A 25489-nucleotide genomic window follows, 5' to 3' on the forward strand; every position below is an offset into this window, starting at 1 on the left:
GACCAGTAATATGGTGATGAACGCCGATTTCTGGCTTGAGCATTTCCTCGTGGGCCGTGGATCCCTTTTTTTTTTGGTTGGAAAACCGGCCTGGGAGTGTAAAGGGGCATCAGATCATCAGGGGACAGACATCGGCTTTCCTGTGGCCTCTGCAGGGCTCACAGGTTCAAACACAACCTCCCCGAAACCAAAGAACTTTAATTGAGTAGGTAAAGAGGTCCTCATAATTATAAACAGCAGTAGGTATAACAAGAGGCTAAATACCTAGCTGGGGTTTTAATTAGCTGGTGCTTCAAATTAGTCATTTTGGTTTCAGTCAGAAATCAGTGACGTTCTGCACTGTGAAAACCTCATCACCCTGTAGTTTGTTCCTCATTATACTTCGCCCGGTGAAGCTTTCAGTACAACGCCCTGCTGAACGAAAAAGGAGAAAACGGGAGAGATTTGGTTGCATTCCAAGAGCAGTGAAACTCTATGGAGATTTAGTTCATTCTCACCAGAGATATGAGAATTAACTGTTCTTTGTTGTATGTGTTAAAAAATGCAGCAGATAACACCCATGTGCGCGCTCAATCTGCTCTTCCGATTTTTCGTCTGGAATTTGGTAGCTTAATGAACTGATGCAAAACGCAGCCAAGAGCCTTCTCACAAATCCAACCTGGGTCGAAAGCCCCAAGCGCCCTGACTGCCGGCCGCTTGAAGGGTTCTCATGCATGTTGAAGCACGTTTCCTTTCTTCTCTTCCTTTCTTTCCTTTTGGGTTTTAATTATCTTGCCCTCAGAGGAAGAGGAAGGTAGTTTGCAAAGCCAAGAGACCAAAGTCCCTTGGTTCTCCTCATGGGACAATGAAATGGGATCCCCGGGACTGTCATTCTGGGCTGTCAGGTGCAAGGAGTGAACAGAGAGCTGGAAAACTGACATATTGCTCGCGTTCCTTGGAAGCGTGAGGCTTCTGCTCTCATGTTTGCATGGAGCATCATGGCTGCAGCAAACCCTCTTCCCAGGTCCCACCCCCACTAAATATTGCTTTAACTTGTCCCCTCATCCCACCCCTGACACCCCGTCGTTCTTACATTTCGGCAAACTGATGATGGGCTCAGGTTACACAGGGCCAGTGTCTGATGCTCAGTGAGTCTTGTGCTCCACGCTTCATGGACCCCAGACGTTACCGTTGACTCCACATCAGCCTCCAACACAGAGACATTGCGTCACGTGGCGGCTGTTTGGGGTTCTGATCTCAGCTCGTGAATGGGAATGACAGATGATGCCAACAGACGTAATACCTGTGGATGGCATCTGGGACTGTGAATGATGGGCTGGCTTTCAGTAGTACCTGGACCGGGCGTCTTTGTTGACCAGGCGGGGCCCAGATGTGAGGCCTGGGCTTTGGGTGGAGCCCTGGGGTGTCTTTGATGTTCCCAGACGGTGCTGACATTTGCTGGGCATACCTATGAGTGATCCGGTGAGCTCCTCTGTATCTGGCATGGTTTGCATTATGACAGGATGATGTCCATGTAAACATCCTATAAATGTTGCCACGATTTTTAGATGGGGAGGTGAAGTGCTGTTCATCCAGGAGATAAGGCTATCAAGGTCACTTAGGATTTGTCAGTTCACGTATTCCTGTGGAGAAAGGCAGATGGTTAGGTGTATTGACCTGTTACACTCCATCTATATCAATATCTCGTTACGCGGCCACGGGTATTGCGTGCTCTGGGATCTTATTTTGTAAATTAACATCATGATACTCATGAGCAAACTAGGCTACCAATGATAGGTATTAAGGTTTGGAATGTATTCAGAACCTGTCGACTGTACTTATATATTATATCAGTATATCTCTTATAGTTCCTTTAGCTATTATGTTCGTTTGCGTGTCAATTACCTAATTAAGTCTTCACATGACATTGCAGGTTTCGTCTGCTAGCCGAAAGTAGAGCATTCCTATGAAACCTTTCATAAGCAAAATGGTGTAAAAGTGAAGAGTATCCCCCCAATTTCTGCAAGTTCTCATTATGCCACTTGGCGTTTAAGAAAGACCTATGTTAGTAAGGGAATGACGTTTTTTGTAAAAGAGAAAATCCTCTTCGGATTTTTTTTTTTTTTTGTTAGCGAGAAAAGGTACTAACACAGGTCTCTCGTAAAAGTGGCTTGCTGCAAACGTTTGGAAAGCAGGGGATACCTGTATTAACATGGGGAAGGAAAGCAACATTTATACAGCACCTGCTAGGCATTTTATGTACATATATAATTGAAATTTTCCCAGTGTATATGTACTCACTTTGAGTGGAATTACAACCAAAAGCGGGGAGGGGAACCCAATGAACAAAATAAAATCCACTACTGTGAGACTTATAGATTATGGTTTAGTATGCATAGTCTTGCATGATGAAGAAAATATTTTTTTTCTTAATAAGGAAGCATTCCATTCTATAAAACCCAAGGACCCGGAATGCTTAGATATAGCCTGGAAGCTTTTGTACTGATCCTCCAATGGGAAAGCCTGAAATGTCATGAGAGTCAGGGTTACACAGTGTTTATAAAACATTTGTGCCCTAAGGTCATTCAAAGGTTTTTACACCTCTTTTCATTGTTAGTAGTTTGTTGGTCAAGCCAGACCCCTTTCTTTGTGAACAGTTTCCCACAAAACAAAAAGGAGTGTGATTGATTGGGTGACTTGGATTTTTGTAGACTTCTGAAGATGTTCTTAAACTCTCCTTTGATTTTTCTTTTCTTTTTTTTTTTTGGCCGCCCCACGTGGCAAGCGGGATTCTTAGTTCCCAGACCAGGGATCAAACCCAGGCCCCCTGCAGTGAAAGCTCGGAGTCCTAACCACTGGACCGCCAGGGAATTCCCTCTCCTTTGATTTCATTACCACAGGCTAACACTGGCTGTGGGCCCAGGACGGAATTCCAGTTTATCCACAATAACATATTTGATAATTCCTTTCCCTTAGGACTTCGTGACATCTGTGAATTCTGAGCCCTAGGCAGTTGGCAACACAACGCAACCCGAATTCAGTACTTTTTTGCGCAGTGGACTGACTGGGGGACTCTGCTGTAATTGCCTGTAGTAATCAAGTAAGGACAAGGGAAGAGGATTATGCCATACTTAAGTGGTCACGAGTACAGTTTCTAATAAGCAAGTTTCTGTTTTCTTCTGTATTCGGAAGAACTGGTCAGGGTCTTAAACCCATTGAGAATAAAGAAAAGGAGCCCTGCTCTCTATGCAGTATCAGTTCGGGTAGCCTCGGCTTGTTGTTTTGTTTTTTCTCCTTATTGATAACAAGGGAGATCTAAATAACTTACATGACTAATTCATCTTTGTCTCCTTTTGTCTTTTTTCTTTGCATGTCAGTCACTATGAACAAGACCGTAGTGCACTTAAGAAAAGGGAATGGGAGCGGAGAAATCAAGAAGTCCAGCAAGAAGACGATCTCTTTTCTTCAGGCTTTGATCTTTTTGGGGAGCCCTACAAGGTAGCTGAATATGTATGTAATCTATCTTTCTGGAAAATGGTTGCTTGTTATATTTTTGAATGCACTAATCAACATTTAGTCTATTTGCAAAACACCCAAATCATCTCCAGGAGAATATGTTTTACAAATGAAATATATACATATGCTGTACTGGGGGCAATGGCAAGTTTCTGAGGAAGTCTTCAGAGACAAATTCCATCTTCTTGGGGGAACACAGTAGGATTTGCAAGGGACTTATGAGACTTCCTGTCTCCGAAGAATTCTTTCCTGCCCAGCACTACCTACAGCAGGGAGTGCCCCCGACACTTTGTCCCACTTGGATTATCAGCGTGGCAGCCCCTGAAGACTTCATCAGAATGTCAATGGATAATGTCGGTTTCTCCTCCCAATCAGTGCCATCCATGGCAAGGCCACTGCTTTCTGTTTCCATTTTAGGTTGTCAGCAGCTGTTTAGTGGTTCGAGTACTCTTTGAAAATCACTGTTCTAGGAGAAAGGGAAAGGCCAATCATTTTTTTCCCGGTGATGAATAATCATGGGTTAGGAGATTGCCTCAACCAGAAGACGTAGTGTAGCTAGGTTGATTTTCTAGTGGTATTCTGGCTAGTGTGTAGCTCCAATAACGATCATACTTCTATGTCTACGGGTATCGATTTCACAGTGACTGCCTCTGAACTTTCTGTTTGGGGTGGGGTTGGGAGAAGAATCTTGGTGAATTGCTGGCAGCTGGTTGGTTTTTATTGACATTTACTAGCAGGGTAATTTTCTGTAATGAAACACAAGTGACCTAAGAGGTAAAACAACAATAGAGGAAACGTTCACGAGTTGTGATTTTAGAAGAGCGCCATTTAGGTGACAGTGACTGGGGTAGACAGTAAGCTGTCTGGACTGGTGACTAGTGAGACCAGAGTCCCGGTGCCTTGTTCAGACTAAGCAAGCAGCTCTTGATTGAGACACTCAGGTGCCTTCCAAATGTGGTAAGTCTGACAAAGAGACTATTAGTTTTCAATTTGTCAATAATAGTATAATCCTTAATAATCCATTTTTCCTATCTCAATTGATTTAATTTCTATACTGCCTTTGAATGTGCGCATGTAGAGATATGGTTAGCTTGACAAGGATTTATTGAAGGCCCACTGTGTGCCAGCCACGTCTTAGACTAGTGTCCAAAGGGAAATAAGATGTAGACCCTGCCTTCAAGGAATTCCTTGTCCAGTGGCAGAGATCATCACGAATGAGTGAGGGCATGACCGCATGGTAACTGCTGAAGAGGTAGGCAGGGGAAAGATGCCCAAAGACTTCTTACCTCGTACCAAGGAGTTTGGACATGAGCCTGTACGCGAAGAGAAGTCATCGCAAGTTTTAAAGTTAGGACGTGGCTTGGACAGACGAAGAATTGTAAAGATGATGTTGGAAGTGTGGAGAGTGGTGGGTTGGAGAGAAGGGAAACTAGAGGCAGATAAAGAAGCTATTGTCGTTGGCTGAGGGGGTTCATGGCAGGCTGGACTTAGAGTAGAGCCAGGAAGTTGAAGTGATAGGGCAGGTGTCTGCCTGGAGGTGGAGTGTGCGATAGGAATGAACGATTCCGATCTTTTAGACTTGAGAGGAGGCTGGTGTTATTAACAGGTTGTTCGGGAGGACAACAAGGTTGGTGCTTGTAGAGAAAAGGTAATTAATTCTGCTTTGAGCATGATGGGTTTAAGATGTCAAGGGAGAGATATCCAGTAGGCTTGGGGTGTATGGATCTGGAGCTAATGAGAGCGGTCAGGAGAGAGAGTTAGGTGTTACTACGTAGGTGGCAGTGGAAGCTGGGAGAATGGGTATTATCACTAAGCCAGATGGCTGGGTAAGAAGAACAAAGAGAGAATCTTGAGGAGCAGTAACATTTAACGGGTGAAAGGGAGAGTCGTTTTCTTTGGTGATGGTGGTAGTCATTATGGGTTGGGGAGTAAATGGGAAAAGGTGAAATAAAGAAATAGAGGCAGTGAATGTAGACTTGATCTTGCAGAGAGTCTTCGTATGGAGGGGGGAAGAAAGGAAGATACGTAGAACGAGAGGGGAACAATTATTTGGAAGGAAGCTTTTTTTAAGGGGAGAGAAACGTGAACGTGTTTAGAGATTGATGGGAAGGAACCAATGTCAGTGGAGAAGGTGAGGGTGAAGACACAGGAGGGAGAGGTGATGATGGGCAGAGCAAGGTCCCAGAGGAGATGAGGAAATACAAAACAGAGAACATGTGAAGAGTGATGAGCCTTGGGGAGGAAGGTGGGGATGGAATGTTAGGATGAGGAAGAAGCGGGAGAGTGGAAGGAAGACTGGGGACACGATAAGAAGCTGTGGCCTCCATATTTTCTAGAAAGTGGAAGAGAGGTCAAAGGATGATAGATGCCTCATCCCTTCTTGAGAAAGAGGAATGACCAGATGAGTTTTACCTCTTATCTTCGGAGGGGTTAGAAAAATGAGCTTTACTCAAAGGGCTCATTCTGAAAATTCAATATCTACTCCATGCTTAACACTATTATGAGGTGTAGAACCCTTGGCTTATTTCCCCCTTTATAATTTTAAGTCTTGTTGAATTAATGGTCTTGTACCTTTAAGGTAAATGCCCTTTCTCGCTAACAAGCCTGTAATATAGATGCGTATCTATTTTTAGATGTAAGTGGTGTAGTTTTGAGTAGGCAGTTAAAGAACCTGTTATCAACATTGCCATTTTCAAAAGTCATCTGTCTTGATAGGACAAGAGTACATCAGGTCTGTGTGTGGTTAGTAGCCTGGTGCCTTTATGCTACTTGATGGGGAAGAGGCTTTGTTTTGGAGTCGAGACTACGAAGGAAAGGAATAATGCTAACAGTTGATGACCTGGTAATTCTCTTTCTTTCACTGCCGCTTTGATGACTGACTGCCATCTTGTGCTGTGTACATGTTCAGGGTTTCCTGGGAGATCATTGGGCAGTATGCTTCTCCTTTGCCCCATATCACGATACTAGAACAGATGTACACCTCTAAAAGCTCCCTAGACCTGGACTGGTGTGGACACCCTTGGCGTATCTGGACATGCCAGTGGCAATGGGAGTTCTAGAGCTGGCCTGTGGTCCACCGGTAGAAATGAGGACATTCCTACCACAACTCTTCCTGAGGGTTGTGGTAGGAATGCCTACCAAATTAGAAATCAAAATTCCTGGTGGTTGATCAGGACTTTAAGGAAACTTCTTGCCACTCTAAGTCCTAAAACAAGGCCCGATCACCTCTCCGATGGCTTTGGTAGTTCATAAACTAGCCAATGAGCATCAGTCCCTAGGACCCACTGCCCTTTCTTGGCAGAGAGAAGAAATGGGGACCTCTCATGGTCCTGGCTGATTTCTTTCCCTTCTTGGCTTCATCTCTACCACTCCCAGAATGGAAAGAATGTTGACCACCCCTAGATTGGGGTGCTGGTGGGTAACATCCCTTGGTGGCTGCTTTTGTTGCTTTGAAATCTGAGTTTGTGCTGTGCTGCTGGAAAGGATGTGTTCAAAAGTGCTTGAAAAATGTGAAGCCGTTTGACGTGTCTACATTAGTGTGGAAAGATGGGGAGGGAAGAGGAACTGGCATGTACCAAGCGTCTCCTGTGTGCCAGGAACCGTGCTAGAGCTCTCTTCACGTGCTTGCCTAGCCCTTACAGCATATGGGTACGCATTCTCCCAGTGTTTCCCATGAGGAATTTGAGGTGAGCTTCTCTGCAGCCTCATATCCGCATAAGTGTGACTCCACATCTGTAACAGGAAGCTGTTTATCCTCGACAAGAAGTCAGAAGACCCGATAAGCTTACCTCCTGTGTGACTTTGGGGAAGGAACTTTATTTCTCTGACCTAGAGTTTCCTTTTCTCTGAAGTGAATACTAGTAGCTGATAGAAAACATAACTGATGATAACAACAACAAGTGACATTTTACAGCTCTTCGCAGCTCAACAAGGATGAGGAAACCGAGGCGCAGAGACATTAAGTTGCTTATCCGAGGTCATTTGGGTCAGGGCAGGTGGAAGCCAGAGTAGACCAGAACGGCTGTGCTGACTCACGTGGTGATTGTGAGGGTCAAGTCAGACAATCCGCGGAAACCTTGCTTTGAAACCCGTAATGTGCTATACAGATTCAAGGTGTTAGCATTATTATAATTAGAGAAAGAAATAGCAACTTACAGCTTAGAGAGATTAACTGTAAAAATATTAGAATTTTAAAAAAAGGAATTACTAGATCACATATATTAGCCACAATGAAATAAAAGAAAAAAATGAACCTCAAAACTGAAATTATTTTGCTATTTCAGTTTTGAGGTTCATTTTTTACAGTAGTCTCCTAGCACAGTGGTCTTGCAATGAAATTATATTACTGATTTGTAGATAACATTAGAAGCAAACTGAGGCAGCTCTGCATTTGCCGAAGTAATAAGAGGCAAAAAGCTTAAATGAAGGAGTGCTGTTAGTCATGAGCCACAAACCAGACATGTAATTTATGCCTGAAAATACTTGGGAAATGCATTTCCTTGATGATGGAGAAATTGCGATTACTTAGAAAATAATGGCTGTGGAGGTTACCTTTAAGGAATCAACCAATTATCAAGAACGGGAAGTAAAGAATTGGCCAAATTGAAAGAAGCCTGTAATTGATTGAAACGGCTAAATTTCCATTTTTGCCATGTTTATAATGTGCAACCAGGACGGCTAAGAATCCCTTGCTCCTTAAAAAGGTTCTTAAGACTCGGGAGGATGAAGAAGACGATTTAGTGTGAACCGGAAGTTGCTATGGTGTATAATGAGCGTCCATCATGTAGGTGTACATAAATGTATTTCAGGCCCCGTTGGGTTTTCTAGCCAGTGGATCTTATATCGACATCTTGAGAAATTTTAAAACTGGTTGACAGTTACCCACCTCCAGTGTTGGGAAGGCAGACAGTTGACTCTGACGACCTGGTCTGTATTGTTAATTTTTTTTTTTTTTTTTTTTTTTTGAAAAAAGTTGAGTGGTGGACTTCTTGAGGCTGTGTGTCCGTGTGTCGTCTGTGCCCAACCCAGCCTCATGAGTGTTTTGAATTTACCAGTGTGTGTTTTAGAATGACCGTGGTAATTGCTCCTTGTAGCCGCAGCACGTCTGCTACGGATCTTCCTTCAATCAGCAACTCAGAAAGTGTCACCAGTGAACTCAGCCTTGAACTATATCTGCTGTGTAGTTCTGGTCACAAGTCCCTCTGAGACAATTGCTGTGTGAGGAAGCTAGTTGAAGGGAATTGACCTCCCTTCATCCCCCCAGGTTATCCCAGCTCCACCCCTTATGCCATTAGTGTACAGGAAGGCCCTACGGTTGCACCTATTAACTTGGCCCCGTAACTCCACGTGCACACATGCCTTCACCGAGTTAGACTTTGACACAGTTCTGCTTTTTAGTCATCATAAGGAAAAGCCATGTGAAAAACGTCGTTGCATCTTCTGTAAAATTGGTGCTGAGAAAACGACTTGTTTTACCGTTCAGAGGTTCTCGTAACCTTGTAACCGAACCAACGAGAAGAATTCCTTTTCACTTTTCAGTATCCGGCAAACGTTTATCTCATTTAAGGAATTAGGATGTGCTTCCTGCCATCAGACAAGAGAATTCTATAAGCTATGAGCTTTTTCTTTTGGCCTTTAGCTATCAAGAAGCTCAAAGTTCAATTTGACGTTCATTCACAGTAACCAAGTTAGCTTAACCTTTGCTTTTCTGGTTATGTACCCTTTACTCCAAGCCACTGCAAATCCTTTATTGATATAGGCAGGGTATGAATTATAATTTGATTCTGTTCAATTCAGCAACAATTTGCTGAGTACCTAGGATGCATCAGACATGGTACTAAGTGTTGAGGACATGAAGGTGAATAAAAGGTAGTCTCTGACCTTGAAGAAAAGCCCATAGTTTTGTGCTGGAGAAGAACTCATAACTGTAGTAGACCCTATGTAGTAGGAGGTGGATTTTCTAGACTTATTTGGAGAGCTTTCAATCTTTGTCTAATTTTAGTCATGTAGACAACAGTTTTAGACATTGGAGAGCTTAGAAATTCTCCTAATTTCAAGCATATTTTAAAATCTAGAGATGGAAAAAAATTCTAAGCATGCATCGGAAACCCAGATCAGTAAAACAGTAAACCGAAATGAAGAGACGTTAAAACCTAAGCAGGGTCTCTCCACTGAAGATAAGATGGACATGTCCTTTTTACTTACTGCTGAAATATGAACGAGGATGTGACTAGCTTGCTTGCAAACAAATGGGCCTTGAGGTTCTTGGCTTCTGATGATGTTGGCCCAGAGAGAGTGAATGACTTCTCAGAACTTTGAGGTATTGTGGTGTTCTCTGTGACATCTGGGGGCAAAGTTCTGATTCTCTAGAACTGTCTTTCAATGAAAGTTCAAAGAATTTTCAGTAAATGATCAATGAACTGTCAACGAAAGGTCAATAACTTTGAGCTTCCTGGTGGCTAAGGCAAAAAGGGAAAGGTTATAGATTCTCTTTGTCTAATGGAAGGAAGCATGTCTTAATTCATTAAAGGAGACAATATAAATGGAGGCATTTAAAAATAGGAAATGAAATGGTGTTGTTTCCCTTTGTTGGGTCAGATCCTGAAGATAGCAGGTATCAGTTTTTATCAGGCAATCATCTGGTCCAAGAGGTAAACTATTTGAGGGACCAGCACAGCCCTGCAAGTATTTACAGCTTGCGTTGAATTCTACTGGGCCCTGACCACAATGAAATCTCTTTGTTTTTTAATTTAGGGATTGAATAGAGGCCGGTTTTGGCTGCTGCCCAAACGGTTCCTTGGGCACCTCCGTTGAAGGAGACTGCTGTACACAAAGAGTTTATTCTTGCCTTAGCTGAAAAGTAATTTCTGCCATTAAAAGTGACAAACCCAGGGACTTTCAGGGAATAAAAGTGATTTCTACCCTTCTCTACCTCTTAAATTATGCCTTTCAAATGTACTTCTGAACATGGAGTGATTATTGAGCCGAGGATTATATGGAACTGTAATTGTTTAATCGCTCCTTCAGCACCAAGGTTGCATGTGATGAAATATAAGATGTTCCTGAGTATAAGAAAACTAAAACTGACATACATGTATTTGATTTCTAAAACTCCCCATCCCCCATGGAGCCCTCTTAGCATGTCATTAGCGTGCTTTTCCTTAGTCTTTGAATATGATTTGCCCCGTGACCCGAGTTGAATGCTATATACAGTATGTGGGGATTATGGTAATAACAAGGCCAAGGTTGCCAGCTCGATTCCCTCTGGTTACTCCTTCTCTGGATCCTTTGCTGGGTCCTTCTCTTCTCTTAAAGGTTGACGTTCCACAGGGCTCTCTCCTGAGCCTGATCTTCTCATTCTTCGTTTCCTTTCCCTGGGTGATTTCATCCATTTCCAGCACTTCACCCTCCATTCATCTGCACACTCTCCCGTCGTGACATACAGAGAGCAGCACTCAGCCATACATCCTAGGTTTAGCCTGAGATGCCAGGCTTGAACAGGCACACACCAGGTGTTAAGGGCGTGTGAGCAACCTTAGATGTTAAACATCTGTCTTCAGTGGAGGCTGTACCAGTGGGGAGGTAGCCACCCCCTCCTGTACATGGAGAGCTTGCCTATGACTCCTGGGACATGGAGGCTACACAGGGTGGCCGTCTTCCCCAGGCGCTGGCCCTGCTGCCGGATGTCTCCATGGATGCTGGTAGCCTTCTTTCATTGCAACATCTTGGGCCAGGGTAATGCAGCCTAGACACAAAGCAGCCCTTTGCCCCTGAATTCAGCAGCTGGTTTTGATAACACCTTTGGCAGGTAAAGAGAGTATACTGAAACGTCCTTGTGTTGATTCTCCATATAGAATGATGTAGTTGCCAACTTTGAAAATCGGACTTTGTTTTGATTTACTTAACCAACAGTTTAAATTCTTGAATAAATTTTTCTAAACCCTTGAAAAGACAGAGGAGAGCTTGAGTCACTGTTGAACAGTTTGCACCATTTCAAAGTAAACGAGTATGAAACATCAATATGTAAACACAGTTGCCCCCAGAACACGTAGGCAGACACCAGTAATTTATGCAGTCTTTGATTAAAAGGAATTGAATTCACTTTAGTCATACGTTAGCTCAATTCAATGTTGTTTAAGCCCATGCCTTTTCTAAACTGAATGTAGCCGTGATAGCACAGTTTAACTGACTTCCTTATCCAACGGGCTAAGGCTTTTTCGTGGTGTAATGTAGCACAAAGGGCTGACATGTCAAGAACAAACGTAAGTCGAACATTCTATTATAATTCCAATGATCAGTAAGCGGAAGTTGTTAATCAGTGTAGAATGTACAGTTCAACTCATTGGACCTAAATTAAGTTATTTTGCTAATAAAATTCGTAAGCAACGTAATTTAAAACTTTCTCCCAATGAGCGTGTTTAAGTAAGAACAGGCCAGGGAGTATACAGACGTTAATCCCACAGCTCATTCCAAGAGGCTCTTTCAACAGTGTTGTTGATTTCTTTCTCTTACATAGCACATGAAATGTATGAAATTATATGGCAGCATGAGAATTTTAAAGAACCCTATATGCTAGTCTACTTAGGGCATCTGTATGAAACATTAACATTAGGAAACACAAACCTATTCATTCTCTCTCCTCCCACCCCCATCTTCTTGTTATTTTAGACAAACAAAGGTGATGCACTTGCCAACCGAGTCCAGAACACGCTGGGAAACTATGATGAAATGAAGGATTTGTTAACTAACCATTCTAATCAGAATCATCTAGTGGGAATCCCAAAGAATTCCGTGCCCCAGACTCCCATCAACAAAAATGAACCAAGCTTTTTTCCAGAACAAAAGAACCGAATGATCACACCTCATCAGGATAGCACTCACTCCTCGGCGCCAATGCCTCCACCTTCTGTTGTGATACTGAATTCAACCCTAATACACAGCAACCGGAAGTCAAAACCTGACTGGCCACGAGATAGTCAGAACGCTAGCATGGTACCGGCCAGCCAGGCTGGTAGTCAGCCCAGCAAGACGCAGCCATCAACACAGGACCAGCCCCCTGCCAGACTGGAAGACTTCTTCGTCTACCCAGCTGAACAGCCTCAAGTTGGAGCAGCTGAAGAGTCAAACCCACCCGCAAAGGAAGACGGTAACCTCAAGTCCAGTGGAGGGGATACGTTCAAAGAAATCTTTCAGTCCAGCTCACCAGAAGAATCTGAGTTTACACTGCAGGCGCCTGGGTCTCCCCTAGTTGCCTCCTCTTTATTAGCTCCCAGCAGTGGCCTTGTGGTTCAAAACTTCCCACCCGGGGTTTACTGCAAAACAAGCGTGGGGCAGCAAAAACCAACCGCATATGTCAGACCCATGGATGGTCAGGACCAAGCCCCGGACATCTCTCCCACGCTGAAACCTTCAATTGAATTCGAGAACAGCTTTGGGAATCTGTCATTTGGGTCACTCTTGGATGGCAAACCCAGTGCACCCAGTTCAAAGACTAAACTGCCAAAGTTCACCATTCTCCAAACAAGTGAAGTAAGTAATTTTTAAAGTTCTGTTTTGTTTCTTTTTGTCTTGTTTCGTACCTTCTTGAGCTGTAGATGCGACTCTTCAAGGTCAGAGTCTGAGTCTTGATCTCCTGTCACTTGTGACTTGACTGACACTCTGCAAATACAGTTAAATCTCCATAATTTGGAATGAGTTATAAAATAGTCTCAGAGAATGCATTTGTGGTAATATTCTGTACAAATCAATCACATTGGAGATTTTCACTGGTCCTAAGCAGGATGAGGTACATGAAAAGACTGTGAGTCACCCTAGGCCTTCACTAACTGATAGCGTATCATAAACATAAAACACAGACGTTCCTTAAGGTACAAGGATGTACAAGTGTGATTTGCTGGAACCGGAAGTGGAAGGCGTTCTTTAAGAATCGTAGCTTCTTGAGCGCTTGCAGGGCTGTTCCTTGGCAAGATCTTAACGTTATCTTCCGTATCCCTCAATCTTTCCTTCTGCATCACCTTCTTCTACAGATGCCTACCTAACCCTCTTGTACTGCCTTGATCCCTTCTGCCAAAGCCAAAAGCATTGCCTTATAAAAGAGAAGTCCAGAGGGACCAAAGCCTCTCCCAAAGGAATGAATCGCTAATGATTGGATCTCAGGCCTTGTGGCCCCTGGGTGGGGGGCATATATCGGGTGCCTCTCAGATGCCACCATGTAAGCGGCTGTCTACTGCACCTCAAGCGCTTGATTGCAGAAGAAACCACTGCTTTCACTGGTGACTAAAGGCTTGAAAAGACACGGAGGAAGAAAGTAGGTTGAAATTCTTACTCAATAGGACTCACAGACAGTCTGTGTGAACTATTGCAGAGTCCGAGTTAGTGGTGTCTGAATTAGAGAAGTCTGACCACATGTACCCTGTGGCTCTTCTTTTATTCACACCCAGCAGATGCGCTGATTTCAGAGGACGAGGGGAACACCAAGGAAGGGAGGAAGGGGGCCCTTGGTTTGGATTTTCTCAATGCATGTTTTGAGTATTCTTTCATTTCTCAGGCGGTTTTGCTGTCGGTATCATCATCAATCATCAGGTCTCGTCAAGCTTCCTCCCAAGTATCTCTCCAGTCTGTCACCTCTTCACCCTCACCGCCTTCGAAGCGCCCGTGAGCATCTCTTGCCGGGGCTGCCTCCTGTCTGGTGTCCCTCCCTCTAGGCTCCCCTCTCTTTCAAACCATCTTCCATCCAGGCCGATCCAGTGGGCAGATCTGACCATGTCACTCTCTGCTTTGGATTCTTCAGTGCCTTCTCATTGCTTCCGGGAAACAGTCCAAATTTCTTAGTCCCACATACAAAGCTCTTCACTCTCTGATTTCATACTCCCTTCCCGACCTCATACTTCACGACTTCTTCACATGCAGATGAGATCTCAGCCACGCGGAGCTACCTGTGGTTCCCCGTCATGTCCTGCTTTGTCACGCTTCCTTGCTTTTGTGCCCGCTGTCTCCTCAGCCTAGAATGTCTCTCCCTACCCTCCTCTGTATTCCCGGTGAAGTCCTGTTTCTCCTTCAGGTCTACCTGGTTGTCACTTTTCTCCATGAAAGCTTCCCTGATTCCACGAGGCTTAATGACGAAGTCCTTTCTCTGGGCTTGCCGAGCGCCTTACATACACCTTGGCTGGCACTGACGTCATTGTATGGTAGTTACTCGTTTATGTGTCTGTCTCCTCTACTAGACTGTGAGCTCCCTGAGAGCAAGGAATGTCTCGTTCTTCTCTGTATCCCAAGTGCCTAGCAATCGCCTGGCACATAGTAGATACTCAATAAATGTCTGTTGAATGAATGAACTTCAAAGATCGTTACTTGATTACATTTCCTAAGCCATAATGTTAATCAAATAACACAAACAAAGGTAAACAATTGCTAGAAGATCCATCCTCAGTTATATTTCCTTAATTGTACTCTGTCTGCCTGTGTCTTACTCTATTCTTGTCCCGCATGGTCATTTGGAAATCCTAAATCCTAATTTCCACCTGATGACTTAATACAGGAGTGTGATACTTAAAAGCCAGAAAGCAACCTACTTTGAAAGAGGGGGAGCCTAGTGGGAGGTGGGACATCATTCTTGCCCCATCTCTCGCCCTGGTCTCTTCTGCTCTTCTTTCTCTACACGGCAGTGCTGTTACTCAGGACTGGTCTGGAAATAGCATCGGCCCATCAAGAAGTCTGTTATCCTGTATCAACACCTCATCGGCAGAGTGACAGGTCACAGACCCGCTGAGATCCACTCCACTGTAATCCTCTCTCTTACACATTCTCAACATGGCTGGCCCAGATTCAGAAACGACTCCGTGCTTTCGCTCAGCGCTCGGGCACAGCAATGAGAGGTACATTTCCAAAGAGAGTCTGAGCTGTCATCAGCTCTGGTGGTGATGCTCCAGGGAGCAGCCTATGTGTACGCAGCCTTTAGTGACGGTACAAACAGACTTTGGTAGAGCCTTGTCTGAAAAATGGGTCGGATGCAATGAAGTCATGATAAGATATCAACGAAGAGAGGACTTATTTTAAAATATAGGTGTCAAGGAAGGATTTGAAGGAGGGGTAGAGAGAAGCTTAGGGCCCTAAGGTCAGGAGAGTAATATACAGGTTTCAAGGGCAATGTGAAAACCAGAAATAAGCGGAAGGGGAATGAGAAGTTAGCCAGCCTAAGAGAGAACTTAGAAGGTGTAGATTAAAACGTGAGCGGAAGTACAGACAGCGTGGGGCCGTATGGAACTTTGAACCTAATGGAATTGATGTGGCTGAAACTCTGACCGAGTCTGGACATTCACCCTATTAAATCTTGATGTACTTTTCAAAAGCACTTAGCATTAGAATTCAGCCCCAGTCCCTGGCGCCAAGAGTTCCAGGCCTGGGGTTCTGGGTCCCTGGTCAAAGTAACCATCTACAATGAGTGGTAGCATTGTTTTGAGTTATTACTGAAAAGGCTCGTCCATAGAGCAGCCGTAGGATTTCTTTGAGCTTTCCCAGCTCTTTCCCTGGCTCAAGTGACAGGAGGCTGATGTGTGTTCATGAAGTGTATTTGGGCGGAGTGGGGGGTTGAATGACCAGGAAAAAGACACGTTCTAAGATACACGAATAAGCAGATATGAAGGTATTAGTGAGTTGAGAGATCATAAACTATTTATTATTGGAATGAAATGTGCATGTGTGTGTGTGTGTGTGTGTGTGTGTGCCCTTAATTGTTTCTGCGTCTACACTTGTGTACGTAGTGGAGACATTTTAATTATTTCCCATCCTTGAAACTTTCCTTGCTTCTTAGAATTTCTGTACAGATAATAAGGATACTAATAATCACTAACCAGAAAGGATACTAATAAAATCCAGCTTTATTGCCAAAGGTCAGCTTTTCAATGGAAGCACGCTTTTTAAACAAATGATTTGTTTAAAAGCTTAACTCACTATCTTTCCAGGAAACAAACAAACAAAAGACTGATGTGTTCTGCAGTTGCAATTAGAAGACTTTTCTGTGAACTGCATCTGAAAACGGTAAAGGACCTATTTATATCAGGTGGAAACTGAGGGTTGCTTGCAGATGGTGTTTCATTAGGAAACGAATTTGTTAATAAATGCAGCTTTATACATGATTTCATTACAGATGTTTTTGCTTATTTTTTCATTAGGATAAAAAAAAACCTGCCTCTACGGTTTCTGTGTAGCTGCCCGGGTGCATCCAGCTCACGAATGTTAAGTTCCTGCCGTTCTCTGCAGTTCTCACACAAGGGACCTGAGCTTCCTATCCACGTACAATAAATAAAGCTAATTACAGCCACAGTGTTCACTGCATAGGGGATAAAACAAGGCAGGCACAGTCGCAAATGCAGCAATAACTTTCAGCTGGTTGACAAAGCGAGCCACTAAAATGAGCTAAAGCCAGATCCCATCATTCATATCACGTATTCAGCGTTTCCATCCAATCAGCTTTCATTCCAATAAGCTTTCCATCCAATCAGCTTTCATTCCAATAGGCTTCCATAAGTACAGTATGAATGTGTGGAGTGTCATCACCATAAAGGGTCATTTGCTTTCCAAGGTGCTCTTGGCTGTGACCTAAGACTAGCTGAGGTTCCAGTTGCCTCGAAATTAGGAGCCTCTTCAAAAAGTTGAACGGAACTGATGTGAATGATGGGATTTGGCTTTAGCTCATTTTAGTGGCTCGCTTTGTCCGCTGGCTGAAAGTTATTCCTCGCATTTGTGACTGTGCCTGCCTTGTTTTATACCCTATGCAGTGAACACTGTGGCTGTAATTAGCTTTATTTATTGTACGTGGATAGGAAGGAAGCTCAGGTCCCCTGTGTGAGAACTGCAGAGAACGGTGGGAACTTAACATTCGTGAGCTGGATGCACCCGGGCGGCTACACAGAAACCGTAGAGGCAGATCCTTCCAAGAATGGAAGGCCGTCCAGCTGCTGTATGCAGGCCATGCTAAGCGTTTTTCACTTGATGTACATCGTGAATTTCTTTTTTTGCCCATTCTTATGGAAATAAAATAGTATTCAGTCTGAGGCTCTCACTGCTTTAATCCCCACCTCACTGGGAATGAATGGAGAAACCTTGGAAAGGCCTCACACTTTCAAGGGTACCAGCAGAGACCTTGACCTTAAGATGTATCTCATAGAAGTGTAGGATCCAGAAAGCTTCGTACGTTCTCTGCCAGTCCGTTGCATAATAGTTGCTTTTTTCTTTATGCTTTTTGACTAACTCTTCCAATTGCTTGGTCTCACTGGGATTAAAATTCATTTTCCTCACCACCCCTCTTCATTTGCCCTCCGCCCCCCTGCAACTTTAGTGTCTCTCTAAGCTGAATGAAGTAGCCTTCGCCGAGCGTCTGAAAAGCATCGTCAGTAATGCCAGTAGAACTTGGAGCCTCACATTCTTTGTGATGGAGAGGTCAGAGATGCTGGGAGAGGATTTATTTAAGGTTGTCGTATTTCGGTGATTAAAAAAAGGTGTCTTGGGGAGGGGCGGCTGAGACCACCGTCACAATCATAAGGGTGTCTCACCAGAAAGAGATGCATAGCAGTAACCCCAGAAGGTTTCACAGAGACAGAATGCAAGATAGATTCTTTAATTTAATTTTTATTTTATATCGGGGGATAGTTGATTTACAATGTTGTGTTAGTTTCAGGTGTACAGCAAAGTGATTCAGTTATACATATATCCATTCTTTTTTAGATTCTTTCCCATATAGGTTATTACAGACTACTGAGTAGAGTTGCATGTGCTATACAGTAGGTCCTTGTTGATTATCTGTTTTATATATAGTAGTGTGTACGTGTTAATCCCAAACTCCTAACTTATCCCTCCCTCCACACCTTTCCCCTTTGGTAACCATAAGTTTGTTTTCGAAGTCTGTGAGTCTGTTTCTGTTTAGTGAAGTCAGACAGAAAAAGACAAATATCCTGTAACATCACTTATAAGGGGAAATCTAAAAAGATAGTACAAGTGAACTTATTTACAGAGTAAGATAGATTTTTTTTTTTTTTTGCGGTACGCGGGCCTCTCACTGTTGTGGCCTCTCCCGTTGCGGAGCACAGGCTCCGCACGCGCAGGCTCAGCGGCCATGGCTCACGTGCCCGGCCGCTCCGCGGCATGTGGGATCCTCCCGGACGGGGCACGAGCCCGCGTCCCCTGCATCGGCAGGCGGACTCTCAACCGCTGCGCCACCAGGGAAGCCCAGTAAAATAGATTTTGAACTTGATCTTGAATACCGGGTGGAATCACAATAGGTGAAGAGGGATCTGCAGGGCAGGACCGTTCACGTGCGTGCAAATTAGTGATGGGTGGAGAGACCGTCAGGTACAAAAAAGGGAGATAAGAACATACAAGGTATATTCTGAGCATAGGCCGGTTTGTCTGTGACTGAGGGTTTATCGGACCAAAGTGAGGTGGGGCTCAAAAAGCCAGAGTCTTAAGTGTCTTGAATGCCTAGGTGATGTGGCATCCAGGTTGTGGTGCTGAACTTGAAACCCCACTGTCCCAGGGGCTTCATGGGTGGTGGCCTAGGAACTCTCAGGCCAATCCCTGTCACCGGCTCAAGCAGTAATTTCGGAGCTCCTGCGTTCTCTATCCCGTTACCCGAAAGCACGTCTCATTTCTTGCTCTGTAGGCATCGGTTTTCCTCCGCCTGCTTTCCCAAGGCTCCTTCTAGAGCAGCACTGAAATGTTGTTGCAAACGACGCTCTCCTCCCCTGTCCTTCCTTAGCCACCCGTGTCCCCTGCATCGCCAGGCAGACTCTCAACCACTGCGCCACCAGGGAAGCCCCTGGGTCTTTTTTTATTTCCCCCTCTCATCTCCTCAAGTCCTCTTCTTTAGCATATATATTTCTTTTCTAAGGCGGTATGTAAGTGATTCAGCCATCAACATCCTGGAACCATGTCAGCTATTTCAACATTCCATTTTTTTTAATTAATTAGACTGTTTGGTTTCAGTGCAACAGTCTTGGTGCTCTGTGCTTTTAAATCCCTTGTCACTTTTAACACTCTTCTTTTTTTTTTTTTTTGGTTGGAAAAATTGATTTATTCTTATTCTGAAAGAAAACCTTTAATTTTTATACTCTGCCAATTAAAATCATCATTAATAAGGATACATTTTAAAACATAGCTATTTATTCGTCACTTTAGTAATCCTCTGTGAGGGGATGTGTGGTATATTACAAAGTACAGTTTGAACAAGGTCTCCTGAGATGTGGGTTTCACTCTGGCCTGGACTTACTGCCTGAACTTGAGAGAGAGATTTTACCTCTCTAGGCCTCTCGTTAGATGGGGAATTCAGATTAGCTCATCAGTGAGGTTTCTTCCAGCCGTAAATCTCTGAGGGCGTGCTTCTCCTTTGTGGTTAAGCCCAAACCCACCTTGTTTGTAAAGGTCCTTCAGCTGTTGCCTCCCTCCAAGAGCGTGGGCCTTGACTGCCTGGAGTGTGTGAGCCTTGTCTGCCCACCTCTCAGTCCCAACCTTCAGAACAGTTGGGGAATTTTGAAGACTTGGCCAATATGGGCAAACTAGAATTGGATCTTCTTTTGGGATTGGATACCAATTCGGCGTGGACTATTATTATATTTCAACTCATTTTTTAAAGAAAGATAAACAGCTATAGGCTGCATTTCACTGAAAGACACCAAGCTGTGAACTCAGGAAATAGTCTCCTAATCCTTTTGTCACCACCCACTAACATAATGAAAGATGGAGAACTTCTGTTTTCACATGACTTCTAGGAAAATATTTTGACAGATTCAGTATGCAGTAAAGCGATAAGCTTTTGTTACGTGTGTTCCAAATCATCCTGTTATCACTGGATATATCGATTAGCTTAGTACGTTCTGAGCCAGTCATAAAAAACAGACTGTTCACATTCTGTGCTAAAGAATAAGAAAAATTGACGGGTAGATAACCATACTGATTCAAGCCAAACAGTGAATGCGAAGGGCTTTAGAAAGGAGTTATAAAACTCTTTATGGCTGTTGTAAGTCTAAGTATTTTTTTTTAATTGACGTGAAAGCAAACGATCTTTAATTGACTATCTTTTTAAAAAGTGCTATGCTTTGGTTACCGAATAGAGTTTAAAATATAGGTGACAATAACGAAAACCTATTACCTTCATACTTACGGTTTACAGTTGCTTTCATATACATCGTCTTATCTTTTTCCAGCTTTACTGAGGTGTAATTGACAAATAACAATTGCGTATGTTCAAGGTGTACAGCTAGATGTTTTGATAGACGTAAACATTGTGAAATAACCTCCACCATCATGCTAATCATTGTGTATGTGGTGAGAACACAAAATCTACCCTCTTAGCCAATTTCAAGCGTAGAGTATGGTATTATTAACTATAGCCACCATGCTGTATATTAGGTCTCCAGAACTTACTCATCCTGCATAACGGAAACTTTGTACCCCTTGACCAATATCTCCCTATTTCCCCCAAATCCCCAGCCATCTTATTTTGATTTGATTCTCACGGGGCCTGGGATTATTATCATTCTCGTTCCACAGATGCAGAAATGTAGTCTGGGAGAGACCAAGGGTTACTTGCCTAAAGTCGCAAATGGCACAGCCAGCAAATGGCAATGCTGGGACTAGAACCCAGGTCATCAGTGCCATTTCCATGATGCCATGGAAATTCAATTTTCTAAAATTAGCTTCTCTACTGGCAGGTAAGGGGCAAGAGAATAATGAACTGAATCCAGCGTAAGTTGAAATTCCCCTGGTGGGTTCATATTTCAAAAGTCAGGGGCCAAACCTACCAAAAGAGCAATTTTTCCTATGGTATTATAGGTTACACTCATGTGTTTTTCATTTACAAATATGGTGAGAAGTAGTGTTTTTGCAATATCCCTAAATGAGTAACATATGACACAACTTGTTAGAGGACGTCTTCTTGGTTCATGAAGTGTCTGAGTTTTTGTCTATTTGGTAGGATGACTTTAGCAGAACGCTCAGACAACAGAGGTAAAATCTGGATTTCTGTGGCTGAAACACAACCATCCTCTAGATAAACGTTAGGTGTGAATGAGGGGTCAGTTAAAAGTGGGCATGTAAATAATTGTTATAGAAGGAGTAAGAAGTCTCTCAAATGTTTGAGCCCCCCAAGTATAGTGATAGAAAAAACTTACAGATCATCAAATTTCAAGAGTACTTAGCAAGGAGCAGGAAGGATCCCTGGCTTTTATCCGTAGATGCTGAATGGGTGAGTCTCCCTGTACCTTAGCAAAAGAATGCAGGGAATCCGTCGACTGCCTACTCAGAAAATCACTGTGAGAATCCGTGAACTAACTAGCTGTGAAAGTTCTTTGAAAATTTTACCAGGGTCTGGAAATGGGAGATATATTAGATTTCCGTAGATGGCCATAACAAAGTATCATAAACTGGGTGGCTTAAAACACCAGAAATTTATTCTCTCACAGTTACGGAGGCTAGAAATCCAAAAAGATATTGGCGGGGTTGAGCTCCCTCCAGAGGCTCTAGAACAGGTTTCTTCCTGGCCTCCTCTAGCTTCTGGTGGCCCCAGGCATTACTTGGCTTGTAGACGCATCACTCCACTCTCTGCGTTCGTCTTCACATGGCCTTCTCCTCTGTATGTCTCTCTGTATCCTCTCCTCTTCTTAAAAGGACATCAGTAATTGGATTTAGGGCTCACTCTATATCCAAGATGATTTCATTTCTAGATCCTTAACTAGTTACATCTGCGAAGACCATATCTCCAAATAGTTACATTCTGAGGTTCTAGGTAGATATGAGTTTTGGGGGGACACGAGTCAACCCACTACGAGAAGTGTCATTTCTTCACACGTCCCAGACTGGGAATGGAGGGAGGCCAGTAGTGTTCATTATGAAAAACCCAAGCCAGTCCACAAGAGGGAGGTGGGCTTCTGCACCTCAGAACTGAATTCAGGTTTAGTCCGCAAAGGTTCTGAGCCAACTTCTCTTTAAGCTCTTCACTTTGACTGTGGATAAACTGTTAAATACAGTTGTGGAGAAGTGATTTTTTAAAAATCCTTTAGATAGTAGCTATAAAGTTTCTTCCTAATTATGTAATAGAGAAAAAAGAATTTGTTAATGCGGTTGACTTGATTATGAACTAGAGCTTAGGTGGGCAATTTTTTCCAGGAAGTAAATATTTTCAGCTTTGTGGGACACACAGTCTGGCAAATCCTCAACTCTGTCACTGTAGCATGGGAACAGCCATAGACAATACGTAAATGAAGGGGCATGGCTGTATGGCAATCAAATTTTATATGTGAATACCCAAACTCAAATATCCCCTATTTCCGTGTTTCACAAAATATCCTTTTGATTTCTTTCAACCATCTTACAGTGTAGAAACCATGCGCTGACCCCTGGGCTAGATCTAGACAAAGCTTCAGACAGCAAAAAACATTGGCTTGCTCTACCTGTCATCAATAGGAAGATGGCTTTGAGAAGAGAGGGCAGGAAGGTCAGCTGTACAACCTGCAGAGAGCAGAATCCTGGATCAGGAAAGGTGCTGGTGGTGAAGGTAGAGCTGGCCGGTGGGGGAGAGGCTCCTCCAGGCCTGCAGGCAGATGGATAAGAAGGCTTGGTACCCAGGATTAGAAATAGCCTTCACACCACAAATCACGTCTCTGCTCTTTCCTTAGTGACTCATGGGGTGAAGGTCATTTTCTCTTTTGCTTTCTTAGAATCGGAGTACCTAAGCTCCTAGGACAGGGGACCATTTGCGTGCTCGGTCTGGGCTCAGAATCACAGATGCAAAGAGATGATCTCAGAGATAACCAGTAAAAGGAAGCTGGTCCTATCTTTTTTTTTTTTTTTTTTTTTTTATTACAATGTTGTGTTAGTTTCTGGTCCTATCATTTTATCGAGGGAGTAGAACCTAGTCTAAACCCAATTAGGATTCTGGACTGGGAGGACAAAAGTGTGTATTTGACTTGGGTGTGGGGTGGAAGGGATTTCTAAGATTCTAGGAATAGCATGTCCTCTGGCATAGACTGTGACTTTGGGTTAAGTGAGGTGAAAGGGCTGATGGTCTGTGGAAGCCCCTATAGGCTCTTCATAGCCGGCGTGTGGGGTGTTTGTGTATGCATGTGTACATATGCCTGTGCCGTTGTCCGTGTGTCTCTCTGGGGGGACCTGCGAAAGCAGTGGAATTCTGGGAGGAGAAGGCTAGAGAATGATGGCTTTCTTGGTACTTCATGAAGTTTTTGCCCAGCCTCCACGGCAGTACTAGGTTCTGAGGTGACTTAGAATGAAAGAGTGATAGGAGAAAGGATCTATTTTGTTGAGGTTTTAAAGGTGAGATGAGGTTGAGCTGAAGCTTCAAGTTGAAATGCGTGGGTTGATGGAAAAAAAGGATGTCGAAATGAAATGGACTGTGTAAAGCCTTGGCAGTTGGTTGGAGTTTCAAGGGCCGTGCTTTTTATGATATAAGCAGTGATAGCTCACTGCTTAAAGTATGTACCATTGAAGAATGCTACAACTATGTTGCAATTTCATTAAATAGGTTGCTGATGGGAGAAGTAGCTGCCATCTTGCAGTTCCAGGGGTCACCATTCACATAGACTCTACAATGGGACTGATGACTCCTGAAGCTGGTTAAGGAGATGACCCTGGTTTTAGAGCAAACCTATTCTTTGACCTTCCTCTGCCTTTCAGCATCCCCTGTTCATCCAGGTCTTGATGTAAACTTACTGGGGAAGCCGGCTTCCCAAGGGACATCCAGAAATGCCCTCCCAGGCACCTGCTGGAAATGAAATCAAGATACTCACCCTGAGTGGAGTCTCGCCAGTTGGTCTCTCCTTTGTACTGAGACACCCAAACTATCTCTCTGCAGCTCTACTCTACTTACTTGAACAAATGTGGCCTTCAGATCACTGGGGAGATGGGAAGATCTAACATCCCTTCCCAGGCAAAAAAGACCCGCATCAGAGAGCTAAGTCTGAATCCACAATCCACCTAAAATAAATCTCAAAGAAAGTAGTTTTGTTGGATATTTGAGTGCAACATCTGGCCCAAGGCCAAACGTATAAACAACAGTGTAACATTTTGAGTTGTTCACATTGAGTCTGATATTATGAATTGGGATGATTTAAATCCGAAAATATTATCATGTGCATTGTTGGAAAGATCCATCAGAAGAGACTGCGTATCTCGTATCTTCTTTTATTGATTGACTTTATTTATTCATTCAACAAACTTTTATTGAGCACCCACTGTGCTAGGAGCTGGAAGACTGAGATAATGAAGACATATTGCCTGATCTTAAGTAGCTTAAGTCAGGGCATATGGACACAAAAGCAGAACAATCACAGTGAAGTGTAATAGATGGTTGTTCACTATTCTGTGGGAACTGAGAGAATGATTAAGGGTGTCTGAAATGTTCAGAAAAGCTTCTTGAAGGAAGTAGTAACTTGAGTGCTAGCTCTTGAAGTGTGATTAGAAGTTTTCTTGGTGAAGAAGTGGCCGTATAGGCACTCTACCATGTAAACCCACATCAAGTTGTAAGTGAGCCCGTTGACTCCTGGGATCCATGAGACACAAAAGAATCAGCTGTGTTTGGGGAGTTAGGAGGAGACTTTTTAAAATTAATTGATCTCTTTATTTTTGGCTGCGCTGGATCTTCGTTGCCGCGCGCGGGTTCCCTCTAGTTGCGGCGAGCGGGGGCTACTCTTCCGTTGCGGCGCGTGCGGGCTTCTCATTGCGGTGGTTTCTTTTGTTGCGGAGCACGGGCTCTAGGCGCGCGGGCTTCAGTAGTCGTGGCACGTGGGCTCTAGAGCGCAGGCTCAGTAGTTGTGCACAGGGCCTGAATTGCTCCGCGGCATGTGGGATCTTCCCGGACCGGGGCTCGAACCCGCGTCCGCTGCAGTGGCAGGCGGATTCTTAACCACTGCGCCACCAGGGAAGTCCCGAGGAGGAGACTTTTAATGCTGTGAGTACAGCAGATGATGTTGTAGAAAAGTCACGTTGGCGG

General features: G+C 43.7%; 1 protein-coding gene across 1 annotated transcript in view; it reads left to right on the forward strand.

The window, feature by feature from the left end:
* Positions 1 to 25489, forward strand: part of LOC112396318 (AF4/FMR2 family member 2-like) — a 401348-nt gene that overhangs the window by 161601 nt on the left and 214258 nt on the right. The window contains exons 2-3 of the mRNA XM_024740056.1: positions 3357 to 3477; positions 12163 to 13023. Of these exons, the coding sequence (XP_024595824.1) occupies positions 3357 to 3477; positions 12163 to 13023 (982 nt within the window). The remainder of the gene's footprint in view (positions 1 to 3356; positions 3478 to 12162; positions 13024 to 25489) is intronic.

The sequence above is a fragment of the Neophocaena asiaeorientalis genome, unplaced genomic scaffold, assembly GCF_003031525.2.
Source record: "Neophocaena asiaeorientalis asiaeorientalis breed wild unplaced genomic scaffold, Neophocaena_asiaeorientalis_V1.1 scaffold981, whole genome shotgun sequence".
Classification (NCBI taxonomy): Eukaryota; Metazoa; Chordata; class Mammalia; order Artiodactyla; family Phocoenidae; genus Neophocaena; species Neophocaena asiaeorientalis.